Source organism: Miscanthus floridulus, chromosome 17 (assembly GCF_019320115.1).
Source record: "Miscanthus floridulus cultivar M001 chromosome 17, ASM1932011v1, whole genome shotgun sequence".
NCBI classification, from domain to species: Eukaryota; Viridiplantae; Streptophyta; class Magnoliopsida; order Poales; family Poaceae; genus Miscanthus; species Miscanthus floridulus.
This window is the reverse complement of record NC_089596.1, coordinates 11479298-11506713: the sequence shown is the minus strand read 5'-3', so window position 1 is coordinate 11506713 and position 27416 is coordinate 11479298. Positions and strand designations below refer to the sequence as shown.

At 46.0% G+C, this 27416-nt stretch overlaps 1 protein-coding gene, 1 non-coding gene and 1 pseudogene across 2 annotated transcripts; 1 reads left to right on the top strand and 2 right to left on the bottom strand.

The window, feature by feature from the left end:
• Window positions 1-819: 819 nt before the first annotated feature.
• On the bottom strand, window positions 820-5668 carry LOC136517628 (nudix hydrolase 9-like). The gene is made up of 10 exons (XM_066511252.1): window positions 5463-5668; window positions 4626-4700; window positions 4486-4542; window positions 3848-3936; window positions 3522-3580; window positions 3065-3213; window positions 2337-2471; window positions 2005-2163; window positions 1810-1915; window positions 820-1602 (listed from the first exon to the last, which is right to left on the bottom strand). Exons 1-9 carry the CDS (start codon window positions 5556-5558, stop codon window positions 1820-1822), a joined length of 915 nt encoding a protein of 304 aa, XP_066367349.1. The 5' UTR covers window positions 5559-5668; the 3' UTR covers window positions 820-1602; window positions 1810-1819.
• Window positions 5669-12888: 7220 nt separating this feature from the next.
• Window positions 12889-12962, bottom strand: TRNAR-UCG (transfer RNA arginine (anticodon UCG)). Its single transcript has one exon. It is a non-coding gene; the product is annotated as a tRNA-Arg (tRNA).
• Window positions 12963-22180: 9218 nt separating this feature from the next.
• LOC136515226 (uncharacterized) lies at window positions 22181-26798 on the top strand (annotated as a pseudogene).
• The last annotated feature ends 618 nt before the right edge of the window (window positions 26799-27416 follow it).

The window sequence follows — 27416 nt, the reverse complement described above, 5'->3', positions numbered from 1 at the left end:
AAAAGGCGGGGACGGGGCAAGGCGCGACACGACGCGGGATGGGGCGCCACACGGCGGCGAGGTGGCTTGGGGCGGGCAGATGGCACAGTTCACCGTGACGAGCGAAGCGAGTCGAGGAAGTTGGAGATTTCTCGGCTATCGTAGTGTAGAGATTTTTTTTGAGGGGATGTCGTAGTGAAGAGATAGAGGAGAGGCAATAGATGGAGCAGGCCCATCATTGGCTGTTGGGCCGGTCGCCGTGCAGGCCTAGGTACAGGGCGTTCGGACGGACGCCCTCACCAGAGTATTATCATTTTTCTCTATATATAGAGAATTTCTTATTTTCTCTGAATTAAATGGACACAGGGCCTATATTATGCCGTTTTACCTTGTAGTTTTACAAGATACAAAACATAAAAATAAATGACAAAAGTACAACAAATCCAAATGCTATGGAGTTTCTTTTTTTTGTGTTACTTTATTAGATTTTACTCTGTTTATCCTTTATTGGTTTAATTCATTTTGATTCTCTCCCTCCCATGGTTTACGTACAAACTCAGGATTTTTTTGGGTGCTACAAATAAGGAGCCAGGAGGAATCCATGGTCACATCGTGGAGAGCTACTTGTTTCTAATTTGTGGCTCAATATTCGGCAGCTTGTGAGTTTTGCTTAAAACTCAGTTTGAGTGACTCCGGATTCTCTTTGTTATCAGATGCCCGTTCTGCACATTGTTGAGCTCATTTGCTCAAGTGTTCCAACTGAAAGGTTGTGTCTATCGTAGTGCTCTTAAAATTGTTGAGCTGCCCTCTTCCTTTCAAGAACCCAACCAGCTACGTGAAGAAACATCCACAACCTATTCCAATTCACCACCGTGACAATTCTGTGAAGCAACAAAAATCAAGATGAAAATTGTAGAATCCACACCCCAGCACGAAGTATATCCATACCACGGTGGCAAGGTAACAAGTATATAAACCTTTCCAGAGTAAAGTAATATATAAGCTTCACCTTCCGTTCCTACATACTCCTAGTACATCATCACCACAGCAGGAACCCTGGCAGCATTGTATATTTCTAATAGTCTTACTTCTATTTGTATAGATCCAACAGAAGAACTGCTGACAGACTAAGGCATCGCTTGCCCAGGAATTCAATCCTGAAAGAACATTTAGCCTGTTCGTTTGGCTGTGGCTTGTCGTAAACGATCGTAAATTTCCAGCCGGAACAGTATTTTTCTCTCACACAAACCAGCCAGCAGTACTTCTTCACGAACCAACAACGATACGAACCAGCCAACCGATCAGGCTGATTACAATCCACGAGTCATCTCTCCATGTAGATTAGCATCGCGATGCTGCTCTCAAGTGCCTCCGTTGGTGAAACAGCAGAAGATCGAAATTTATTCCATTAGTCTTTAGAGGGAACTTTAAGCTTTATGCAGAACGGTACAACAAAGATCCTGAATTCTGCTAGGGTCTAAGGAGACCTATGTCGGCCCAACAAAGATGGAAAATGGTACATCTACTGCAAAGAACAGTAATCTGATGGATCTGGCATGCAGTGTTCTGCACGGTATCTCCACACTTATTTCTGATGTAATAACGCCATCAGAACTATTCAGCCTGCAAAGGAAACACAGTTTAACTTTAACTCAGCATTGGGAAATGACATGTCAATGAGGGATAAACCGAAAATGAAACTTGAAAGAAGGCAGGGCGCCATAAACTTTGCAGCTTTGCAACACAACCATGTTAAATATATATTTTATACCTAAGCAAAGTGTTTAAGACACACAGCTGAACAAAGTTTGTTCATTTAATTATACTTACAATGAAATCTTCACGATTTTTTGGCAGCATTCCTCATCGATTCATATAGAGCAATACCACCATTGTGGCAGCCAGGCATTCGCTGCCTCATTCCTTGTAGCTCTTCCTGTAATTCAAAAGCATCTTTACTGATTACAAGCAGCCAACCAAAAGCAAGCTAAGGATCAGAGAGCTGCTAGAGCAGTTAAAACGCACCACAGATACTGCATACAGTTTAGTAGATTCATAGCCATCTTGAGCTCTAGAATAAAGCTCATTTACGCCACTGGAGTCAATGTTACATTTTGTAAAAAAGAATACAGTTGACCTAACATTAACTTCTCGGCGAGAAACTCCAATGAACACAGGATCGGTCTGCAGATTGAAATGTTGATAGTTAATGAACATACTAGGAAAGTCGTGAAATCAACAGATCTTTCTTGGATGACAATTAGAAACAACTAAAAGCAACCTTTCTATTGGATCCTGTTTATGTATACGAACCACTATACTACACTACGTGACATATATTTTAGGCCTCTACTTACTAGGGAGCTAGCAGGAACTCCAGTTTCCTCAACAACTTCACGGATGATTCCGTCAAACATTTCTTGTGAAACTCGTTCAGTGAGACAAGCAAAGTCTCCATCAGTTTGATGACCCATAATTCCAATTTCTTGTGGCTGGCATAAACAAAGTGAAGATCAATAATATGAAATGTATTTTACAGATCTGCACTCAACCAATTGTTTCAGGCTTAAAAACTAAATATTTTTCTCCTCATGCACCGTCCCCTGCCCCAACTTCCTCCAAAGAAAGAAGCCATGTTTCCAAGTTCTAATTTTGATTCATCCTCTAAAAGTATCTTCATAGTCAGCGTGCTAACTGACAGGGGAGAAGAAACAATTTTAAGCAATAAATAAGGCTGAGCAATGCATGATTTATAAATTTCAGTTAAATTTCAATATACATTTTCCTTAGTCCATAATTATGACATATAGTTTCCTTCTTGAAAAGTCACTTCAAGTAAACATGCTACCTCAAAAAGAAAATCTCAGCATGCTGACAGGCAGAAGAAACCACTAAATCAGGCAGTACTGCAGCCTGCAGTAATGTTGCTATAATCTTTATTTTGCAGCGTAAGAGAAACTACATTACACCTAGTGCTACATTTGTCAATTAGTTCTATAAAAACTAAGCTGTACATCAAATATCTACACAGATCTTCGCTTTCATCATCTGCACTCATATTGTCAAGCAATCTTAAAGGATTTACCTCCGAGTGTCCTCCAGGGAAAACATAGTATTCTGGAAAGTCCACCACATTGTAACTCCTTTGCAATACAATAATCTTTTCGTCAGATGTTTCAACTATAGCACCATTGCCCAGTGGATCTGACATGTGTTGGCAACGTACAGAATCATCTATTGAAAGAGGAATTGTTTTGGTCAAGGCTGATCATTCTTACAATTCTGTACAAAGATTGACACCATGTTGTCTGAGGCTCTGAGCACACAAAATACTAAGACAAACTATCTAATGAATAGTCACTGTCCCAGAGCAAACTTACTAGGAAATGGAAGGTGAAACAGAGGGACACGAATATACTTATCAAGGATTTAAATTTCTGAAAGCTGAAGCAATGGAAGAAACTAGAGGACTTCAAAGTTTAAGATTCAAAAAGGCCCTGATACGCACAACCAGCTGTATTAAGTTTCAGATTACAAATTACCTTCAGATGGAACCAAAAATTTCTCCCACGATGGATTGAGATTTGTTCCCACAAATGTCCTATTTCATGCAAGTAGAAACAATTGTTAATTCGAGGCAGTGTTCAAAAGGCGACTAGGCATCCAGGAGAGTGCTGGGTCCGCCTGGACGCCTAGGCGACAAGGCGCCACTGTTTCCCAAGGCGAGCTGGGTATGCCTGGATGCCTAGGCGACGCATTTGAAACACTGATTCGAGGCATTAAATCAAAATATCACAAAGAAAGTTACAGGCTGTAAAAAAATTGGTTTAAAGATCTGTTGGAAATGAACACAAATGGTCAAACCAACCTGTAGTCTGTGAGACCCAAATGAAGTGAGACACAGTACTCATGACCATGATTTGAGCCATCTTTGTAGTGCAAGGCATTTCCTCCGTACTGAAATTTGTTGTTGTTGTCAGTGTTTGCATTCTACTACCCGATGAACGCAGTAAAGCAGGTAAAGAGAGATTGTTTCAAAATATTGCATACATGAACTTCTATAATGACACATGTTTAGCTACACAGAAAAGAAGCAGAAATACTAACACATGCTAGGACACAAGTCATCACTACTTAACATTCATTGCTTGGCAATTCCGTGCATATAGTAGAAGTGAGGATGCAAGTGCATTTGGATGAAAGTAATGCATGTAACTGACTAGGAATTCCCCTAAGGACTCAGAAACACATATAGGGAATCCAATATTTTAACAAAGCCTTCGAGAGCTACATTTAGGAGCTTGTGTAAATTCTGAGCGAAGACATGTTTTTTTGTATAAATCGTCTTCGTATAGAGCATGCACCAAACAACTTAATATTCAAGAAGCTTTCAGTTTTCTCATTTTAATACAACATGTTTGTCAGTAAATGGTAGCATCTTCAAGACTTCAAGTATCAGTGGAGCAGCAAAAAAGAGCATGCCAGGATAGGTCTAAAAATACATACCCGAAACTTTGTACCGCTGTATAGAGATGGGTTCTGCTGAAGGCTTTGGTTCCATATCTACAAGATCAACAAATATAAAGAATGACAATGGACGCATGCATGCGTCAGATAGATGTATGATATAGGTAGACAAACATTACCTCACTTATAGATTCCTCCAAGGCTCCATCAGGATGGGGAATCCTGTCGAATGACCGATCAAACTTAACCAAGACCTTCAGTTCGCACCATGAGCTCAATCAGAATGTTACTGTGTTGTAAAGCAAGACACTTTTGGTACTTCCTCCATTCACAAATAAGTCCATCTACAGGTTTGTACAGTCAAACTTTTTTTTACCTTTGACTGTGAATATAGAAAATTTTATAAGGATTGACAACACAAGATTTAGCATTACAAGATTCATTGTGAAAAACGCTTCATAATATATGAGGGCCTATTTGGATCAAGACCTGAAAATTTTGCCTGGTCAGACAGCTCCCCCAGTCCGTCGGTTTCCAACACACAAGTCAGGCTTCGATTCAAACAGGCCCTAACTCTTTTTATTTAAAGTAACAAGCACTGTATTTTTATAAATATTATTGATCAAAGTATCATGTTGAAACTCTGTTATACTATTTCCGGTCAGAGAAATATGGCAGCAGTTATTAGCACTCCACACTGTCTTGAACGAGCTAAAGAAATAACATCACGGCAGTTCATGGCAACAGCAGCACACATCCAAACACTCGAGGCTTAGTCGCTCTATTGTTCATCAGAAGGCCATAGCTGGAATGCGTCATTCAGGATTTGGGGAAACGACATGATAAACAGAAAAATACAGGCGAAGCTAGCAGGATGCAGCAACCAAAAGTCGTTCTTGCCGCCGCGCGGTGGACCGATGGAGGAAACGGCCGGCGGAGGCAGGCGCCGTTCCACGCAACCAAACGGATCATGCAATCGGGAGGGAGACGAGGGGGAGGAAGGGGAAGGTACGCACGCGGGAGCGAGGGAGGCCGTCGGGGCAGGAGAGGAGTATCTTGAACGCCGTGCCCGGATCTGCGGCGGAGGCGGAGGCGGAAGCGGGGCCGGCCATACGGGCTCCCGGTGCGGGTGGCGGGGCGACGGAGACGGGGTTGGCCGGTGCGCGGCAGCGGCGGTCGGCGGCAGGTTGGGTGTCAGAGGCAACGTACAGTACAGTACGAGGCGCTATCTATCGCGCGGTCGCACTGTCGAAAAAGCTCCTATTATGTCGTGTCGCATTTGTTGTCTGAATGTCAGGAAATTGCAAAATTGTGTGTTAGGGCCTTGTTTAGATTGTAAGTTTTTTCACCTCTCTACATCACATTAAATCTTTAGACATATGTATGGAGTATTAAATGTAGATAAAAAATAACTAATTACATAGTTTGATTGTAAATTACGAGACGAATCTTTTGAACCTAGTTAGGCCATGATTGGACAATAATTGTCACATACAAACGAAAGTGCTATAGTGCCAAATACTGATTCCTAACCCCAACCTAAACAAGGCCTAGCTAATGGATCGCTCAAACAAGATCATTTTGTATAAGTCCTTGTTTAGATTGCAAGTTTTTTCACTCTCTCTCCATCACATCAAATCTTTGGACATATACATAAAGTATTAAATGTATATAAAAAATAACTAATTATACAGTTTGATTGTAAATTACGAGACGAATCTTTTGAGCCTAGTTAAGTCATGATTGAACAATAATTGTTAAATACAAACGAAAGTGCTACAGTGCCAAATACTGATTCCTAACCTCAATCTAAACCAGGCCTAAGGCCTCGTTTAGTTGACGATTTTTTTTGGAAAATAGTACTGTAGTACTTTCGTTGTTATTTGGCAATTAGTGTCCAATCATAGTCTATTAGACTTAAAAGATTCGTCTCGTGAATTTCGTCTAAACTGTGTAATTAGTTTTATTTTTTATTTATATTTAATGCTTTATGCATGCGTCCAAAGATTCGATGTGACGAGAAATCTTAAAAAATTTTGTAAAATTTTGGAAACTAAACAGGCACTAAGATCTTGCAGAATTGTGTGTGAGATGCTGAACTGTTGACACGTGCGGATACACTGTACATAGCAGTGCTGGTGGCCGAATGTCCGTATCCAAACGCCCGCGCGTTGCATTTTGTTATGTGCGCTCCACGCGAGGTCCGCGCCGCAGCCTAGGTGTTCGGTTTTAACCGACGGTTCGGTTCGGTTTTTCAGTTTTTTAAAATTTCGGTTTTCAGAAAATGACCCCCGATTGGTTTGTTAAAATTCTAAAAACCGACCAATTTCGGTTCGGTTTTTTAGTTCGTTTTTCGGTTAAAACCGAAAAAACCGATGCAAATAAAACAGCAGACAGGCTAAACTGACAGCAGTTCATTCTTGACAGAATTTAGAACAACAGACATTATTTGAATACTCACGACTATTACAAGCTTAACAATTCAATGCTTAAATCAAATATTACAAACTTGCAGTTCAATGCTCAAATCAAATTTACAAATTGGATAAACAACAGGAAATCAATGTAGGTTCCAGACTTCCAGCCGGCAGCCAGCTTGCATCAACAACAGCAATAGCCAATAGAAACCAAACACCAGCAATAGACTTCGAGCCACCAGGATGTGTCCAGCCAGATTGTTGGCAAAGCACCAGGGCACTATATCAAGATGCAGTATATCAAGATACTCAGATAGCACTATATCAAGATGCAGTAGTGCTATATCAAGATAGCACTATATCAAAATGCAGTAGCAGTAGTAGTGCATTTTCTATGATCCTCAAAAGGGTCCAGCAGTAGCAGTGCATCACCTGTAATCCAGGCGTCCAGCTAACCAACTTACCATTATCAAGATGCAGTAGCAGTAGTGCTATCCTTAGAAATGGCCAGAGCACCAATTTCTACAATAAGTGTAGTCATGTTACTGCAATAAGCTATCAAGATAAACAATAGAAATGATAACAACTTAGACTTAGCATTAAAAATTACCTTCCTCAAGCTTGGCCAATTCTTCTGTGTCCTCTTCAACACTGATGTAGTTGTTTCCACGAAGCCAATCATTTGTACAAACGAGCCGCTCAACCATTGTTGGTGTGAGTGATGTCCTAAAATCATCAAGTGTTCTTCCACCTGAACTGAAGGCTGACTTAGAGGCTACTGTTGAGATAGGAATTGCCAGAAGATCACGGGCCATACGAGACATTATGAGAAATCTAGTAGCATTGTTCTTCCACCATTTCATAATGTCAAAACTTTTACTAAGCTCCTCATTATCTTCTGAAAGGTACTTGTCTAGTTCAGACTTCACAGTGGTATTGGCACTCCCCTTATTGCTCATCTGTTGTGCAATTATGGAGCTCATCAATCCAGAACAAAATTATGGTGTTTCTTGAGTTTCAGCAGGCACCTTGTCACTTGGAGATGGAGCATACAATTCTCTGTACTCCTCAAACAAAGCACTAAAATAAGTGTTGACTGTTGCCCACAGTTTCTGACCTATTTCATCACCAAACATTACCATAGTTGCCATCTTGACATAGTTAGAAAGTTTGAACCGAGGATCAATACCAACACAGAAAAAAATAACAATGTTAAGCAATTGATCCCCCTTGTCTTTCTCTCCTCTCTTCTCTCTATCCCCCGGCCTTTCTCCATACTTCTCTCCCCAATATTTGTAATACTTCACTAACATTTTCTGGCCCATTTCCTTACATAATGTATCTTCACTATGACACCATTGTCTCAGCAGAACCAAAACATCAGCAATCTCATGAAAGTATGTGTGAGATGTTGGGCGACTTGTGGCAGAGACACGGAGGGTCAGCTCATAGAAGTATTTAAGAAATTGAGCCATTTTCCTTGCCTTTTCCCAATCTAATTTGATTGGAACTCCTGGTGCTTTCTCACTCTCTAACTCTAGACTATAGTATGGGTCTTCATCACTATACCTTTCAAAGGCCTTTTCATACTCTTGTGCAGTTTGTAGCATCAGGTAAGTTGAGTTCCACCTAGTGCAGACTTCTAGGTTGAAAAATGCTTTGGTCTGAACCTTTGCTAACTCGGCACATTTCTTGAACTTTACCAACCTAGATGGTCCACTCCTAACATACTTAACAGCAGCCCAAACACGAGCGATTGATCTATCAAATTCTTTCAGCCCATCACCTACTATCAGGTTGATAATATGTGCAAAACACCTCATATGAAGGTACTCTCCTTCAGCAACACATCCTTTTGATTCATTCAGGACCCTCTGCATGTACTTAATTGCAGTGTTGTTTGCACTAGCATTGTCTACTGCTATTGTAAAAACATTCTCAATTCCCCAGTCAGCCAAGCAATTCTCTAAAGATTTCCCAATGTCCTCCCCCCTATGGCCCTTAACCAAAAAAAACCAATAATTTTTTTGTGCAAATTCCACTCATTGTCAATAAAATGTGCTGTAACACATATGTAATTATGACTGTTCTTAGCCGTCCATGTGTCTGTTGTCAGGCTAACTCTTTCACAGTTGTCTTTCAAAAATTTCCTAAGTTTTTCTCTCTCATCATCAAACACTTTCACACAGGCTCTAGTGATTGTTCTTCTAGATGGCAAAACAAAACGTGGGCATGCTTTTGACATAAACTTTCTAAGGCCAGAACGTTCAGATAACACAAAAGGTTGCTCATCTTCTATTATCATCTCAGCAAAACTCCTCCTTAACTCCTCAGGATCAAATTTCCAAGTAGATAGAGTACCAACACTACTATTGCTAGGGCTAGGTTGTAGTTGTAAAGTACCTTGATTATCTACTACAGGTTTGTGAGGATTCTTCTTGCAGATTTTCAAATGAGCCTTCATGGAGGACGTACCATTTAACTTTGTGTCACAGCGGAGTTGTTTGCTGCAGTACTTGCACTTGGCTCTCTCCTCCCCATTATCAAGTTTGATCTTGCTGAAGTGTTCCCAAACATCTGATCTTGGAACCATGGGCTTCCTTTTCTTGCTTCCCTCATCTCCCACTTCCTCTCCATCCTTGGACTGCTGTTGCTCATCCTGCTTGTCATTCTCCCCATTTACAACTTCATTCTCATTCACTTGAACATTTAGATGCGCCACTGTTTCTTCAGTGTCCCCCATCTACAAGACATCAAAACAAAAACCAGCCATCTAGGTACTTAGTCAGGGTACAAACTAACTAACTAATCAACTCGCTTTGTCACAAAGCAACCAACAGGCATCTGGATCTATTAGGCATTAAGCAAGAACAATAAAAACTAAAGACTTACATTGGAGGACTGCTCTGTTCTTGCGGCCGTGGTTGAGGAGCTTGACGACGGTCGACGGTGGCGCCTCCGCTGCTGGCCGCCTGGCGCCCTGAACTGCTGGGTGCGCCACCTGCCGTGCCTCCGAAGGGTTAGGGTTAGGAGCGAGAGTGCGAGGCTCTGCGGAGTGCGTGCGGAATGCGGTGCTGGTGCGACTAGATTCGTCGATTCGATGCGAGGAACTGGGGAACTGGGGAGTGAAGGGTTAGGGTTACTGTCGGTGCGACTCGATTCGTCGATCTCGATTCGATGTGGGGAAGTGGGGAACTGGGGAGTGAAGGGTTAGGGTTAGGAAGTGAAGTGGTCAAGTGGTGCGGGTGCGGGCCTGCGGGGTGCCTGGTGCGGGTGCTGCCATGGGTGGTGCCATGATGGGCCGGTGCCTGGTCATTGGTGGGCTGGCGCTCAGCGAGTCAGAGTCAGCGGATAGCGTCACAGCGGCGACTCAGGGCCTCAGGCGCTCAGCGAGTTAGCGTTCGGTACTTCGGTTCGGTATGGACTTGAAACCGAAGCCGAAGCCGATAACCGAAATTCACGGAATTGGAAACCGAAACCGAACCGAAAAACCGAACTACCTACTATTCGGTTTGGTTTCGGTTCGGTTCGGTTCGGTTTTCGGTTTTCGGTGAAAAAACGCCCAGGCTGAGCGCCGCCCGAGGGTAGGGCTGGATTCGAGCCGGCCTGGCTCGGCTTGGGCCCGCTCGAGATGGCTCGTTAGGCTATCGAATCAGCTTGTTTGGCTCAGTTCAGTTTGAGTTGGCTCGGTTCGGCTTATTAATATTACGAGTTAGAGGGGTAGCTCGGCTCGGCTCGTTACCGAGCTTGAGTTGGCTCGTTTAGCTCGCGAGCTACTTAAAAAAATAGGACACACATGTTTATAATATTTATGCTACATTAATTACAGAAGTTGATGTCCACCATTATGCAACCATACATGATTAATACATATCAGGTTTATCAAAAGCATCAACCATGCAACATAGCTGGTCCATCCATAATCATGCAGTTTCAGCATACTAACTAGTTGCTTGCAACCACAAACTTAGGAAAGTCTGCATATTCAATGTCAGCATCACTATCTTCTCACTAGAAAACAATCCATAAAATCAACATTTAAGTAACACAACAATTATAAAATTAAAATTCATATGAAACAACTGAAAATAAGGATTACATACAAATAGAATAGGTGTACAATTCTAGGTCAGTATCATCATCTTCTGGATTCGTAGTCGTGGGCTGATAGGCTTCAGCTCGTTTCAGCTCGTGAGCAGCTCGCGAGCTAACTCGTTAAAATAGCGAGCTAAACTTCCAGCTCAACTTGTGAAAAAGTTAAAACAAGTTGAGTCGAGTCGAGCTGAGCCGGCCACGAGTCGAGCGAGTTGGTGAGCCGTGAGTATTTTGTCCAACCCTACCCGAGCGACAAGAAGGGAAGGGGGTGACACCTCTGATTCGGAATGACCCTGTCGCGCCATTGTATGGATGCCTTGCCGGCGCCGACGCTGAGAGGAGAACACACCGAGACGATGCAGCAGAACATCCAAATGCAACAGTTGCAACATACGTCTAAAGACAGATAAAACACTTAAAACATGCTTCTGAAACATTTAAAAAACACCGGAAAACCATTGCAAACATACGTAATATCTAGATAAAAACACATACAACGTGTGTGTGAAACATATGCAACATCCAGATAAACACACTTGCGGCATGCGTCCAGAAAAACACAGATAAAACATTGGTAGCAGACTTTTGCAACATACGTGTACAAACATTAAAACATATGCTATATCCCGATCTACTTTTGCAAAATCCTTACCTCTTAAACATCTGAAACACTCAAAACATACTCTTAAAACATGCGTTTTCAGCAAAACATGGCAACTAGGCGCGCTGAGCACGGCACAGCAGGAGCCGGCTTTACGGTCGCGGTGAAGGAGGATGGCAACGGGCGAGCGGCTGTGCGGCCCCCGGTGAAGCGGGTGCGCTGCCCCCGGTCGTCAGTGAACGGCTGCCCCCGGCAATACGGCGCACGCAGTGCCCGCGGTGGAGGTGACAACACAGTCGGACAATACGGCCTCGTGCGGAGGAGCACGCCGCGGCGGTGCGGGCGTGGCGGGCGATGGAGAGGAAGACTGGCGGGAGGCGTGTAGTAGCCGCGGCGGAGCCGGAGCGCAGTCGTTGTGATGCGTGATTTTTTTTAATCAAACGATGACCGAAGGGAGCCGATGGGAACGGATTAGCTTTTGGTCCAACAGAGGCGTCCAGCGCGTTCCGACGTCTAGTTCCCAGCGTTACCGCTGTACATATGTTCGGGACCAGTAGTAGAATTGAAACAGCAGGATAACAGATCAATCTAGCAGTAGCACGGGTGCCACCAGTTTTGTTTGACAGCATGAGATCGACAGAAATCTTGTACAAACTCCTGTGGGCCCGACATTCTGCATTGCAAGTTCGATTCCAGTGGGGGGCTGTACGTGTACTGTACAAGCTCCTCCTTGTACCCGGCAGCGGATTCTGTCCGGAGAAGCTACGTACGCTCCACCCAGAGCCCGTTTCTTCATTTGGCTGCTGATCTCTACCAAAAAAGGATTGTTGCTGTTGATAACCCATTAACCCTCTATCTCTATGTGAGATTTAATTTGTGAGAAAGAAGAGCAGTCGGCCTGACCCTTGCAGCCCTCTGCTGACTGCTGCTGCCAATTGTGTTTAGAGCATGACTTTACGTCCTGTTCGTTTGGACTTGTTTGACTTATAAGTCATGACTGAAAATTCTATTGTCTGATTTGGTATGAGAGAAAAAACTATTCATTGGCCAATAAATCATGGCTTATAAGCTAAATATGACCAAGCGAACATGCTTTTTAAGCATGGCGCTGTTTCTGTTTGCTCCGGACACTGCAGAGCTCTGCAAGATGCTCGCCGGCCGACGACTGGACTGCCTTTGCTAGCTCCTGCTATCAAGCTCAGGGAGCGGCGCGGGGTGCCGGTGAGCCCGTCCATTTGCTCGCCGCCCGTACGTGTTTGGGCTTACGGGTAGGGGGGAAAGAAAAGTAAACATGAGAGGACAAAAAACAAAAATAAACAAAAGAAATGACGACCACAGTGGGAGTCGAACCCACGACCTTCTGATCCGAAGTCAGACGCGCTAATCCACTGCGCTATGCGGTCATTTGATGTCTGATGTTTCCGTTGATGTTACTTAACTTAGTTTAGCATCGCGTTCTCACTCAAACCAAAGTAAGAAAACTGTGAGGTCTCCAAGCACAAAGATTACTTAGGTTGTCTGAGCTTGCCGTAAGCCACCTTAACATCTTTCTTTTTTTAAGGTATAAGCGGCAAGAGCTATGTCTTTGAATTAAGACAGAAAAGAGTTGATCCAGTTAAGGAAAATCAGGTCGAAAAACATTATACTTGCATGGTTTAACTAAAAAGGAAAACCAGTAACAACCCTAACATCGATAGCATGCCCGATTAGCCAACACAAAACAACGCAGCCCCACCACAAGTCATCATTGCCTTAAGGTCACAAACACACCCTTGCAGCAAGAACTAACACCACCCCAAAGAGGCACTGCAGATGTCATCACCGTCGAGCTATGTTGGACCCCCATAACATAGCAGCTCCGACTTCGCCAAAGCAAACTGTTCCAAGCAATTCAATCACCCCCCCTGCGGTGCAGTGCAACACAAAAAGGTAGAGCCTCATCGAAAATGAGCAAGAGGACCAAGTACCAATCGATGAACATGAATTCCGAAACGACGCCTCAAGGAAGAAGAATGTAGCACCGAATGCGCCAACGTCAGTGGTACAAGGAATCTGGACAGGGTTTTCACCCAAAGAATCATGCAAAGTGAGAGGAAGGGCAGCACAATGACACCCGCAATAGGGGGAAGCAACGCCCTTGAGTGTCGCTGTCATTGGCTCTGGTCGCACCGGTCAAGCCTTGCGCCCTGAGCCATCCATCCACAACAGCCACGTGACACGCCACATGCCAAGAGGACATCAACCATGATGCCTCACACGAACGTGCCACCAACAACGTGACGCCAACGCCAAAACCGTGGCCCTTGCTAAGCTGTCGTTTCTGATATTACCAAAAGGCACAGCTAAGGCCATGGCGTGGCCGCCGCTTGCCGCCAGAGGGCAGATGCCATCCATGCTGACCCAACGCACGACCGACGCTTGACCAAAGTCGACCTTCACCCCACCACCATAGACTGCTCCTGGCTAGATCTAGACATAGGGAGACTAGATCCACCCAAGGGGACAGCGGGCAACCGATCCTCGAGCTGGCGCCGCCCAACCTTCGCCAAGGTCACCTCTAGGAGTAGGCACGAGAGGGAAGGGGATGAGAAGGAGTGCTTGGGCTCAGGGAGAGAGCCCTGTCACCGTCCTTGCGCTCGTAAAATCCTCTGGCGGCGCACCCAGGCGACAGTGAAGGCAGAGAGAGGAGCAAGATCTATGGTGGCGGCGTTTCCACCCATGTCGTCATGGGGGCGACGTGGGCGGGGTGCTCTAGTTTTTACCTTGACGTCTTTCTAACAAACACCATAAGCAGCCACCTCGATATCTTTCAAGCAAACGAAGGGTGATATTAAGATCCAGATAAGATTGAAGGCGCATGACCTAGTGTTTTGACAAATAAAGCGGATACACATGCATATGCAAAAAACCCAAGGAAAATGGTCAAGACCCTATGCTCTTGTTATTCAAGTTCTTGCATAAGTCATTACATGGCATTAGGGCCCTTGTGATGCATTCATCCCTACATCACCAACTATTCTCATTCACTCATCGCACTCAGTTACCATGGTTGATTTTTGCCTCCACAGGCGGTAGAGGTGGCTCATCGCCGCCACCCCAGAAATCACTAGGCCCAGAGGGCGGTATGATCTTGTGTGGCAACAAATTCCCAACCACGCCATGTGATGTTGATGGAGGCAGCACATCCAAGTAAGGCTGTGCATCTGCCACTGTTGCCAGGAGTGTCGTCGCTAGTAGTAGCAACACCACCGCCACCGTCGCCCCGACGGCGGCAGTGTTCTTTTTGCTAGTCATGGCTTTGGGGTTTTTTCTTCTCCTTTTCAGTATTTTGTATAGGAGAGTGTACTGTGTGATAAGTACAAGCTTGGACTCATAACGCATATATATAAGGCTGAGTCGAATTTAGATTTCTCTTGTGGAGGGAAAAAAATGGAAGACTTTTAATGCACCACCATGGTTTGGCACTCATTTATATCTTCCTTCATTTTCAAATTTAATTTATGCTGATGAGCTGGAATTTGGTTAGGTGGGGTATGGATGGCAAATGAGGCTAGTCCAGCGGGATAGCATACATAACCGATGGAGCCACAACAAAAACAGCCTGTATTGTACTCTCCTTGATGAAAGACCCGGCACCCTCTATCTTTCATCCCTACACCGTTGGCTGGTTCTACTTGGGTGGGGAATGGAAGACAAAAAAACAAAGAAAGAAGAAGAATTCTTTAATTATGTTTTGTCATCCATTTTTTGAGTCATTTTTGTATGTACTAGCAAACGTGCCCGTGTTTTACATGAACTCAATATATTTTGGAATTAGACTCTATACCATCGCTAGACGCGAGTTGTTTCTAACTCGTACAAGCACGGGTCAGGGATCTGGTTTACATAACGGATACGAAGGGCGTAAGGGCAGCTTGGAAAGTAAAAAAAGTGGGCCAGAAAAATAACTTTGCTCTTTAATATTATGTATGTACTAAGTTTGTGACTGTAGCTCAACTGGTTATATTCACAATATGGAATCTATCCGCCTAGGTTAAAATAATTGACTTGACACATGCTCATATTTTATTTCTGTTTTTATTCTAAGCGCTTCTCATTCAAAAAAAAGTGTCTATTTAGAACAGAGTAAAAACATGTAAATAAAAGTAACTAAAAAGAAAAATAAAACAGGAAGAAGAAAAAAGAAAATAGGAAAAGAACTAAGCGACACGGAACACATCACGCGGATGTGGTGCCCAATGAAAGAACGCTTAAAACGAATGAAGCCGACCAAAACACGCAACATGCGCACGCTCCTGGTGGTTGCATAACAGCGTAAGCTAACATATTTTTTCTGTATTTAATGGATTTTTTCTATTTTATATGGGTTGATTGTATCATACAGTGAATTCTATCAGGTTTAAAATAATTGACTTGACACATATGCTCATATTTTTTTTCCTGTATTTATTCTAAGCGCTTCTCATTCAAAAAATGTGCCTATTTGATTTGATTCACGGTAAGATTCCCATCTTTTTTGTCCAAAGAAGGATGTGCAAACACATATCATTTGGTGATATATATTTGAACTTTGGTGTTTAACCATTCCATATTTTTTTTCAAAAGGTACTCCCACCATTCTAAATTATAAGTCATTTTATTTTTTTTGTGTATATTGTTTTTGCTATACTACTAGAAAATCCAGAACGACTTCCAATTTGGAATGAAGGGGCCACTGTAGAAAAAGATATTCAACCTTAATTAAAAATAAAAATATACTACTTTTAGAAGAAAAATGTCCCACAATATAAATAATGATGTACACATGGCAATCACAACAATGCTAAAGAAAAAGAAAATGGACCATGCATCATGAGGGAACATTTGAAATAATAAGAAGTGCTCCTACCATTCCCAATTATAAGATGTTTTGAATTTTCTAAATACATAGATTTTATTATGTACTCAAATATATATTATTTTTAGATATATAAAATTAATGTATCCAGAATAGAGTAGAAAGATTATAAATAAAAGTAACTAAAAAAGAAAAATAAAATAGGAAGAAGAAAAAACAAAATAGGGAAAGAGCTAAGCGACAAGCCGACAAGGTACACATCATGCGGATGTGGTGGTGCCCGAACGCTTAAAACGAATGAACCGAACGAAACCACGTCATGGGCCAAAAACAAATTAGGAAGGGTCCTCGCAACATGCGCACGCTCTCGGTGGCTGCGTAAGCTAACATAATTTTTCTGTGTAGAATGGATATTTTTTTTATTTTATATGGGTTGATTGTTAAGGTTTGAACCTTTGTTTCCTTGACTTTTCAGACGTCTACGTAACGATTTGATCTAATTTCTCTTTTTTTGAGAATGTCAGATGTCAAAACTTTTCTTTATTATCTAAAAAAATCAAACTTTTGTTTATTATTATCTAATAAAAAACTAACAAAGGAAGGTAGCATTACCCAGCAAGCAGTACTAAGAACCTGTTTGGATCAGTTTGGATTCTTAAAAACTAGTTTTTTCCTCTACTTTCTAAAATCTGGATTATGAGCAAAAACTAGCGAGGGTGTTTGGATCCTCCAGATTTTAAGAACCTAACTTGAATTGTTGCTCTATGGGTCATAAAATTGGTAAAAGCTAGGTATCAACAGCTTCTGTCAAAAAACTGGCAGAAAAAACTGACCTTAGATCTCACCCAGTTTCAAAAAAACCAGATTTAAAAAAACCGACAAAAATTGGGGGATTCAAACAGAGCCTAAGCAATCAGCTGCCCGGTTAAAAACTGACAAAACTAATAATCAATGTACACATTAAATTAGCAAGATCTGACTGATTCGCAAAATCCTCCCTGCTGGCCTCTTTCTTCATGACCACCACGAGCCATCACAGACTAATTATTATCTTGAGCTAAAAGTTAGCTAGTTAAAAATTAGCCAACTAACTATTGGCCAATATATGTTTGGTGGATTCTTAGGCTAATAGGTGCATATATCACTACTAATAATAAATTATTAGCTAGTTATATTTGGTGAATGAGCTAACAGCTAGCTAAGCACACCATGGGCCGAAAATAAAATAAAATAGAAAAGACCTCACAACGAGATGTCGTGGATGCTTCTCTTGTCTAATAAAAATTGTGGCAAAGCTTTTTTTCCTCCTTTCGAATATAATGTGCATGCTCCTCGTTGTTAATAATGACGCCTTGATGACGACTCCTGTTAGGGCGGTGCAGTCATTGATCCTTTCTTGTTGCCTAAGAGTTTTAGAAGAAGTCGAATGCAAGAATTTTTCAAAGACAACATCGTCTACTCGTTGCGAAAATGAAAAATCAAAGGAAGCCACGAACATGGTAACACCAAACGGGGCAAGACGGCTAAGCCAGATAATTTTAAATTTTGACGACGAGGCTTAGCGAGATGTTGGATCAATGTCGAGTCTACGACTCTGATGTGGTGGTGTTATTTTTGTAACTGAGTAGTTTTTTTTTAACTTCTTCCCTATTCTCTAAAGGTATCTCCTCAGCAAGCGTGTTTCTCATGTTGACAGATCTCCTGCTTGTAGCTTTAAAAAAAAACGGCTTGCCGAGTTCTATAATTTCAGAACCAGAAGAAATGAAAAACGTCACAGTTGGCACTTTGTATTCAACAAATTGCTAGTTGCCATGACCAAGAAATGACACCTAAAAAGTCTTACAAGCTCATCACCACTAAGCACTAACAAACCATTGATGTCTAAATGCATGCAGAGGCCTCTCTCGCCATGGAACTTGACATGAGAAACATGCCTCATGCAATGCAAGCATGCGGCAGAAGCACAGGTACTCCGATTGAGAACATCATTACATCACGCTTAGCGAGGCGGCGGCTCATTGTTGTGCCCGTTGCTAGGCCCGGAGGGAGGGATGGGTAGTAGGATGGCATTCGCCACCGGTGCACCGAACGTGTCGGTAACGGCGGGGAGACGACGACGCATACGCTTGTCTTGATGCCTCGCGGCGCTTCGAAAGGAGAAACCTACGTCGTCACCAGCAACATGCCGGTGCCGGCAGCGACGGGACACCTCGCCCGGCTCGACATCAGTCGTCGCGACCGGCACTGGAGCGGCAGGTTGCAGGCTGGGGGTAGCAAGTCCAGGACGCGCCGCCGAGGCCAGCGAGACGGTTGTTGCCAGTACAAGAAGCGGCGGCAGAAGCAGCAGTGCAGCCACCGGCACTCTGGCGGCGGTCCTGCTGTTTCGGGTGGCCATTTTTGGCTGATTTTGGTGGTGACTACCCGGTGGTGGGCGCTACTATATATATTTGGCTGCCTATATATTTTGGTGTGTGAATGTGACGTAGCTGGCTTGGCAAGGCGCTCTAGCTCGATCTCTTCTTTTACTATACCATGTATGTATATATGATTATTCTCCTCTGACAGTATATATGGATATAAATATATATGAGCTATAGTGGCTGCAATGCAATAATAAATGAACTACATAAATGCAGAATGCAAATATGTATCACCATGAAAGACCATGCTTTCGTGTTGAGCTGGATGGTGCTTGAAAAATGGTGAAATTGCCTGAGCTCACAAGATCATCGCAAGAACAAAAAAAGTTTAAAATTATAAACCACTGCTGGATCACCAGGCGACTAATGATTTATCTGACCTATATTCTTCTATATAGTGATCTCGTATGACGACGATGAGATGGGCCGGGGTTGAGCAACGTGGGGGCTGAACCTAGGGTTTACCCGTTGTCGACCTTGGCTTGTTTTTGTTCTACCTCCGCAAGAGCCTCCCTATGCCTCCCTTACCCGTCGTGCAGCCTCCTGCTCTCTTGCTTTCTTGGTAGGGGAGGCTCTGCTCTGTCGACTCTCGTCCGCCATGTTTCCTCCTCCGTACTGTGCCTGCTTCTACCCTTGTCCTCGCGGATGGCTAGGGTGGTGGCCACGCCATCGCTAGGGAGTCCCACAGATCTAGCCTGAGGAACAACCCTCCAATCAGCACCAATGGGCGCTAGATCTGGAGGATCCTTTTGAAGTGGAGCTTGTGGATTGGGATGAGGAAGACATTGATGGTGCTGCGCCGGGCATGGACGTAGCTGATGCGGAGGCTGCTGACGCGATGGCTGCCCACCTGACGACGATGAGCTCAGCCTCGAAGACGGCGACACCCATGGATCTGACGGGTTCCATCCCCGTGGAGCATCCAAAGCTGAAGACAAACTCAGCATTGAAGACGATGCCACCTGATCCGGCGAGATCCGCCCCTGTGGAGCAACCGAAGCATCCTAGTGCTTCTCGGCCGCCCGTTCTGGGAGCTGCGGGGGAAGCACGGGCCGGACGAGCCGCTGTTGTTTCCCCTGCTAAAGACTGCACTGCGTCGGGCCGCTCCGTCACCTCGCTTTCATCTACAAGGGCACCAGCATCACCTCACCCGGCGCCCGATTCAGGACCTAGCGGGGCTGCGGCCACCGGAAAGGTGTCCATGGCCAAGCTCAAGTCCATCCTGGTCGTGCCTGAGCGCCAACACACCCCACTGCCGCACCCACGCAAGAAGTTTTGGCGATGTCTGGATCTGATGAACCTCTCGACGGAGGGGCTCCCTTCACTGGCGACGTGTGGATCAAAGCCACTGCCCGGTATCTTTCGGGCGAACCTTAACTCCGGCCCTGCCAAGCTCTGGAAGACTGGGGAGTGCTCCCGTGTTAATGAACACCTGGGCGAGCTCCAGAGCGGGCAGGTTTCACCGTCTTGGCATGCAGCGAAGACGAGGCGTCGAGGCCGCCATGACTCCATGCCTTCCCAGGCCACCTCCGACACACAACGGAAGGGATGGGACGCGGCGCAGGAGGCCTTTAAGAGGAGAGCCGCTAGCCGTTGCTACCGCTGCCTCGCCACAGACCATCGCCTCGCTCAGTGCCGGGAACCGGTCTGCTGCTTGGAGTGCCGTGGAGTGGGTCACTTCACCAGATCCTGCCCCTCCCATCGTCAAGCAGTCTCGACCAACCTCCGGTCCAGGCTAGTGTTTCCTCCAGACAACATCCACAGCCACGTCAAGTTTCCGCCGCTCACCCATCCATCGTTGCCACCACAGCCCGTGCCGACAACCATGGCGTTCGTCCCTAGACAGGCCCTCTAGCGCCCTGCCCGCAACCATGTCAACATCGTCGCGACGGAGGGTGTACTGCGTGAGGCCAACAGGCTGCGCATGCACGCCGTGATCATCTTGGCGCCACAGGAGGGCTATCGCTCCAATGCTATGGAGGTGGGCTATGCCCTCTGGGCACAGCTGCGCATCCCGCGGCACAACATCCAGGTGTCCCGCCTTCGACTGGGTCAGTTCATCACGGTGTTCGGTGCGCCGACGGAGCGTGACCGCGCCATGATGCAAGGCTTCATGGAGATTGGGGGTTCTGCCTTCCCGATCACGCCCTGGCGCGCAGCTGGTGGACCGACGGAGACGACATGGTGGTACCACGTGAAGGTCGTCATGGAGAACGTGCCCAGGGAAGCTTGGAACGAGGAGGGGGTCAAGCTCGTTCTCGGCGAACCCTGCATCTTCGACAACATTGACACCAGCCCGGAGGCCAGGGAGACGCCGGACCTCCTGACCTCTTGGGTCTGGATGGAGGACCCTGACGAGCTACCGAGGTCCATCTCCTACACCTTCTTTGCTACCAGGGCTGGCCAGGCAATGCAGATCAATGGGCTTGGGCCGGTGCCAACCCGCATCCCGACCACACCGCCAATTGGGCGGGAGGGTGACAGCCTGATCCTGGTACATTTGGCGGGCTATCAGGACTGGAGCCCATCCTCCCCAGACTCAGGCTCTGGTACGTCCTTGGAGCATGGCAGCTCAGGGACGCGGTTCACCCCCTTTGAGTGGATGCGCGACGTCCTGGACCAGAGGGTGGCCCAGGGCAGGCGTGCCCAACCTGGTGGATGCCGACCGCCTCCCTCCACGTACGTGTGTAGGAACGACCACGACGACGACAACAGGGGCCCTCACCCCAGGGAGGAGATGTAGAAGTCCTCCAGGGTCCGCCAGCTGTTCCCGGGCTGCTCCTCGGAGAGGTCCGTGCGTGTTCGCACGCGCTCGCTGCTGACATATCGTCTGGCGCTAATGGGGGAGCTAGAGCCGGTGGAGTATGTGGAGCACGGGCGCACGATGGCCCGCTCTCCATCGCGGTCTAGGTGGGAACGCGACACCCTAGAACACGCGGAGTACGAGTGGGAGCGACGCCGCTCGCGCTCCCCTCCCAAAAGGGCGGCTGCCAAGGGCACGACTGCAGTGGAGCAGCACTTCTTCGACCCGCTGATTACTGAGCCAGCAATGCCGGCCTATGGTGGCCGTGAGTGGGATTCTAACCCCATGGTGTAGGAGTCTTTGGCGGCGCCGGTGTACAACCACCTAGCCATTTGCTACTACCCCGATGGGGACGATCGCGGAGCTGAGTCCCCAGTGTATGTGCCGGCGCCGGTGTACAACCACCCGGCCATTTGCTACTACCCCGATGGTGATGATCGCGGAGCTGAGTCCCCAGTGTACATGCCTACCTTGGGCCCCTTTGCCCCTGGTGGACCGCTGTCAACACTAGGATAGGGGGGAGATGACATTGTCTTTGGCCCGGGTGTCCAGGTGTCGCCGATGGCTCAGTTGGTGGAGGAGTCCCAGGTGAAGGAGATCTCTGATAGGGTGACCAGGATGGACATCGATGGCACCCCTCGGTCAGGTATGATACTCGGGGCTGCTGGTGGAGCAGCAGAGCTTGCTGATGCAGGAGGACTAGGCACTGATGAGGCCACGGTGGAGGACGGTGGGCAGGCTATGGCTGGGGCATCGGGCGCTGCGGCGTCCGTCGGCTGTGCGACTTTTTGCAAGGCGATCTTCAAGGACACTACTGCACCGCTCCTGCCGAGGCCGGACAACCAGCAGCTGTCGAGGGTGAGCAGGAACCACAAGCGGTTGATGGTGGCCACCCGCACCAGTCTTAGGCATGCTGCCCGACCTTCACCGGTACCGGTCTCACAGAGGGCGCAGCGGAAGCTCATGAGGGAGCTCCAGTTCATAGACACACCTGCTGCACCTCCTGATTTGGCGGCCATGGAGTACATTGATCTGTATGGGCAGGACCTACCAGACCAGGCTGTTGACATCATCAGAGCTGCTGCTAGGCTGGGCGACAAGAAGCTGGCCAAAGTACTTGCGGCACTGGTGGCTGAGGCAGGTGCTACAGAGATGGAGGTCCCATGAGGAGCCAGTACAACAAGGAGAAGAAGAAGATGAGAGTTCCTGCTATTTCCAATGTTATGTAGCTTTGTGTTAGTGCCAGCAGCAACCAGCCTTAAGCTGGTAGAGTTAGTCTACTTTCAAGAAATGCTGTTTCGTGTTAGAACTGATGGTCGGCTGGGGTACAAGCTCCTGGGTGGTACTGTAGGAGGAGCGCTCCATAATGATCTGATGAGTGGTGGTGTAAGCTTCTATGTTAAGTCTGTAGAAAGAAAGTTTCTGTTTGCTGGCCACTGTGTGCATCTTGCCTGGGGTGGTCTTTGGGGGTTGACTGAATCAGAACCTGTTTGCTATTCATATGTCAATGAATAACAATGAACTCAAATTTCTAAATTGGAATGTGAGGGGGCTCAATTGTGCTGCAAGAAGAGAGGCAGTCAAGCTACTAATCCAGCAAGCAAGGCCACACATTGTCTGCCTCCAGGAGAGTAAATTAAGCAACACAAACTCTTTTTTGCAAGCTGAATTCCTAGGACAGCATGGATGGGGTTTGGAATTCATCGAGGCTGATGAAACAAGGGGGGGGGGTATTATTGTTGCTTGGAATGATGACTTCATTGTGGCGACCCAGCCGGTCAAGAAACCTCAAAGCCTGACTTTGAGATTGACTATGAAATTAACCAACACCTCTTTTATATTGACAACTTTATATGGTCCGACTGAACACAACGCAAAGAATGGCTTCCTATCAAAACTGATTAGCTGTCAGCCTGCGCAAAGTACTCCATGGATCTGCCTTGGGGATTTCAATTTGATCTGTGATGCTAGTGACAAGAATAATGGTAATATAAATCGTACTCACATGAGAAAGTTCAGGAGGGCGCTAGACGCAAGCGAGTTGTTTGAGCTTAGATTGTTGAATCGACGATACACCTGGAGTAATGGGAGAGCCTCATCAACGCTGGTTCATCTGGACCGAGTATTTTGCAACCATGACTGGTCCAACCTTTTCTCGGAGATTGGCCTACAAGCTCTCTCGAGTTCCCTCTCCGATCACTGTCCGCTATTCTTATGTAGCCAAAAACAACAACCGAGGAAAGCTACTTTCAGATTTGAACATTTCTGGATAAGGATCCAAGATTTTAATGAAGTGGTCTCGCAAGCCTGGGCCAAACCTATTGCTGGCATCAACCCAATGATGAGACTACACAATCGCCTGAGGATAACCGCTTCTGATCTGAAAGCTTGGAGCAAATCTCTTTTCAGCAATGCACGATTGCAACTCAACTTGGCAAACGAAGCAATTCTTCGCCTGGAAACCGCTCAGGAAACCAGACAGCTCTCAGAGACCGAACTGAATCTTTTGAAGGACCTAAAACACCAAGTGCTGGGGTGGGCGGCGATTGAAAGGTCAAGATGACGACAGTGTTCGCGGCTGACCCAAATAAGAGAGGGAGATGCGTGCACAAAATTTTTCCATCAACGTGCTAACGGAAGGCGAAAGCGAAACCTGATTGCTTACCTCAAAAACTAGGAAAATGTAATCGCCTGGAGCCATGAGGAAAAGGAAGAGATCTTGTACCATTTCTACAATGACCTTTTGGGTACTAGGGTTCAGCGCACGCAATGCATAGATTGGAACAACCTACAGCTATGCAGGATTGTGGACAATGATTTAGATATGCCTTTCACTGAGGAAGAAGTGGAACATACCATCAAGATGCTCCCTGCAGAAAAGGCTCCGGGACCCGATGGTTTCACTGGAATTTTTTACAAAAAATGCTGGCAAACGATCAAGGATGACATAATGACAGCAATGAGCTCCTTTTACAATCTACGGGCAGGACCTCTGGAACATCTCAATGGAGCCAATATTGTCCTCATCCCTAAAACTGAAACACCTGAGTATGCGAAGGACTTTAGGCCCATTAGCCTAGTGCACTCCTTTGGAAAGCTGATAACAAAGACTCTGGCCATCAGGCTATCAAGACACATGGACCATTTGATCTCATCTTCACAGAGTGCTTTCATCAAAGGACGCTGCATACATGATAACTACATGTACGTGAGGAACCTAGCGCGAGCATATCACCGAACTAAGACGCCGGCGTTGCTTTTCAAGCTAGACATCTCAAAAGCCTTCAACACGGTCTCTTGGGATTATTTGATAGAGATGATGGAACATCGTGGTTTCAGCCCAAGATGGAGGGATTGGATATCCTTGCTGTTGTGCTCTTCACGCTCGTCCATCCTGGTTAATGGCACTAAAGGGGAAGAAATTAAACATGCTAGGGGTCTGAGGCAGGGTGACCCCCTATCCCCATACCTGTTCATCCTAGCAATTGATGCGCTTGAAAAGGTCCTGGAGCTAGCGACAAATGATGGTGTCCTCTCCCCCCTACGTGGAAGATGTGCTAAAATTAGACTTTCTCTATATGCGGATGACGCAGTCATCTTCCTGAACCCAAACAGAGAAGAAGTCGCATCCTTACTGAATATCCTCAGTCATTTTGGGGCGACGACTGGGCTAAGATTAAACTGGACAAAATGCTCAGTAGCTCCCATAAGATGTGCCGGTATCAATCTGGATCAAGTTTTAGAACCATTTGAAGGCTTGAAGGTGCATTTTCCAATCACTTACCTGGGACTACCATTGACCTTGGGGAGACTGAAGATTGCTCATCTCTAAGGAATTTTAGACAAGGCAAGAAAGAAGCTAGCTGGCTGGCAAGGACGCTTACTGAATCCAGCAGGGAGAAGAGAGCTTGTGCGCTTAGTCCTCAGTGCGATTCCAATTTATATGCTAACCTCTCTCAATGCACCAAAACAACTACTAGAAGATCTCGACAAGCTAAGAAGATGATTCCTGTGGGCTGGAGATGGAGAAATCACAGGTGGGAAATGCAAGGTGGCTTGGCCTTTGGTTGCAAGACCTATCCGCCATGGAGGCCTCGGAATCTTAGATATGGAGAGGTTTAGTAGAGCATTAAGACTGCGCTGGTTATGGCTAACGTGGAGCAGTACAGATAGACCGTGGGCTGGGATGCAGCTACCTGTGGATGAGAAGGACATCGCCCTTTTCTCGGTGGCAACCAAAGTAATCATAGGCAATGGCAGGAGAGCTCCTTTCTGGACCTCGTGCTGGATCAGGGGGCGGTCACCGGCCTCCCTTTTCCTGAGCCTGTACACGCATGTAAAGTGGAAGAAAAGGACAGTGCGCGAGGCCATTTTTGATGGTAAGCTTATTCAGGACATTGCACACAATCTGAATGCAGAGATATTGAGAGACTTTGTCGAGCTGTGGAAACTTATACACACCTTGCATCTGGACCAATCATGTGAGCAAGAGGACACTATTGTTTGGACTCTTGAGAGCTCAGGCAAGTACAGTGCCAAGTCGGCCTATGAAATTCAGTTCTGCGGTCAGACTTTCTCCAATTTTCCAAAACTGATCTGGAAGGCATGGGCGACACCCTGCATCAAATTTTTCTTATGGTTGCTCCTGCAAGATCGAGTTTGGACAGCAGCTAGGCTGCAGTTGAGGGGATGGGAAAACAACTATTTTTGTGCTCTGTGTGAAAGGAATTTGGAGATTGCCGTCCATCTATTCACGGAATGCCCGTTTGCGAGAGAAGTCTGGACGATGGTAGCAACATGGAGCAGTTGCCTTAACCTTCAGCCGGAGGGTTGGAATGACTACAGCGACATGGAAGAGTGGTTCTTTGCAATCACGAGTATCGGAACGAAAGCGGCACACTCACTAGCAATGCTGACTACCTGGCATATTTGGAAGGAAAGAAATGCTATTGTTTTCCAACAAAACCATAGCACCGTACAGGCACTGTTCACCAAGATCAAGGATGAGTACTCCAATTGGGCGTCAGCAGGGGGGAGGACCTTCCACTTCCTCAGGATTGAGATGAATTCAATGAGTAATTAGCATAGAACCTTAACATCCCAGGTGGCGGTCTACCACTTGGGAGGGCGCTGCTCACGCATGCATGTTGAACTCTATCTTCTACTTATTAATACAAGCCGGTATAACCGGATCTTTCAAAAAAAAATCAGCACCACTGCGACCCATGTTGGGGCACTTAATCTGCATTGGTCATAGTTGGTCCCCCTACACGATACTCATTCACTACTGGAATCGCGCGATTTGCCTAGTGCCGCAGGCACTAGGCAAAGGCCCAAAAACACTAGGCAAACAATTTGCCTAGTGTCACACTAGGCAAACAAGGTCGGCAGAGGCGGACTAGGCAAAGAGCATTTTGCCGAGTGTCAAACCTCGGACACTCGGCAAAGTGTTTGCCTAGTGTCAAGGACACCACTTGGCAAAAGTATTCCAATGACGGTGAAAATCATAACGGACGTTTTGCCTAGTGTCGGAGGTCTGACACTCAGCAAAGTATGCAAGGTTTGCCTAGTGCCAGGCGTCCGACACTAGACAAATATGTCAAGCTTTGCCTAGTGTCAGGCCGCCTACACTAGGCAAATATGCCAAGCTTTGTCTAGTGTCATGCCTCCGACACTAGGCAAACTGCCTACTTTGCCTAGTGTCAGTTTCCTAACACTAGGCAAAGCCTGATCCCAGGTGTGCCACGTGTGGCCCCTTTGCCTAGTGTCAGACCCCTGACACTAGGCAAAGTAACCA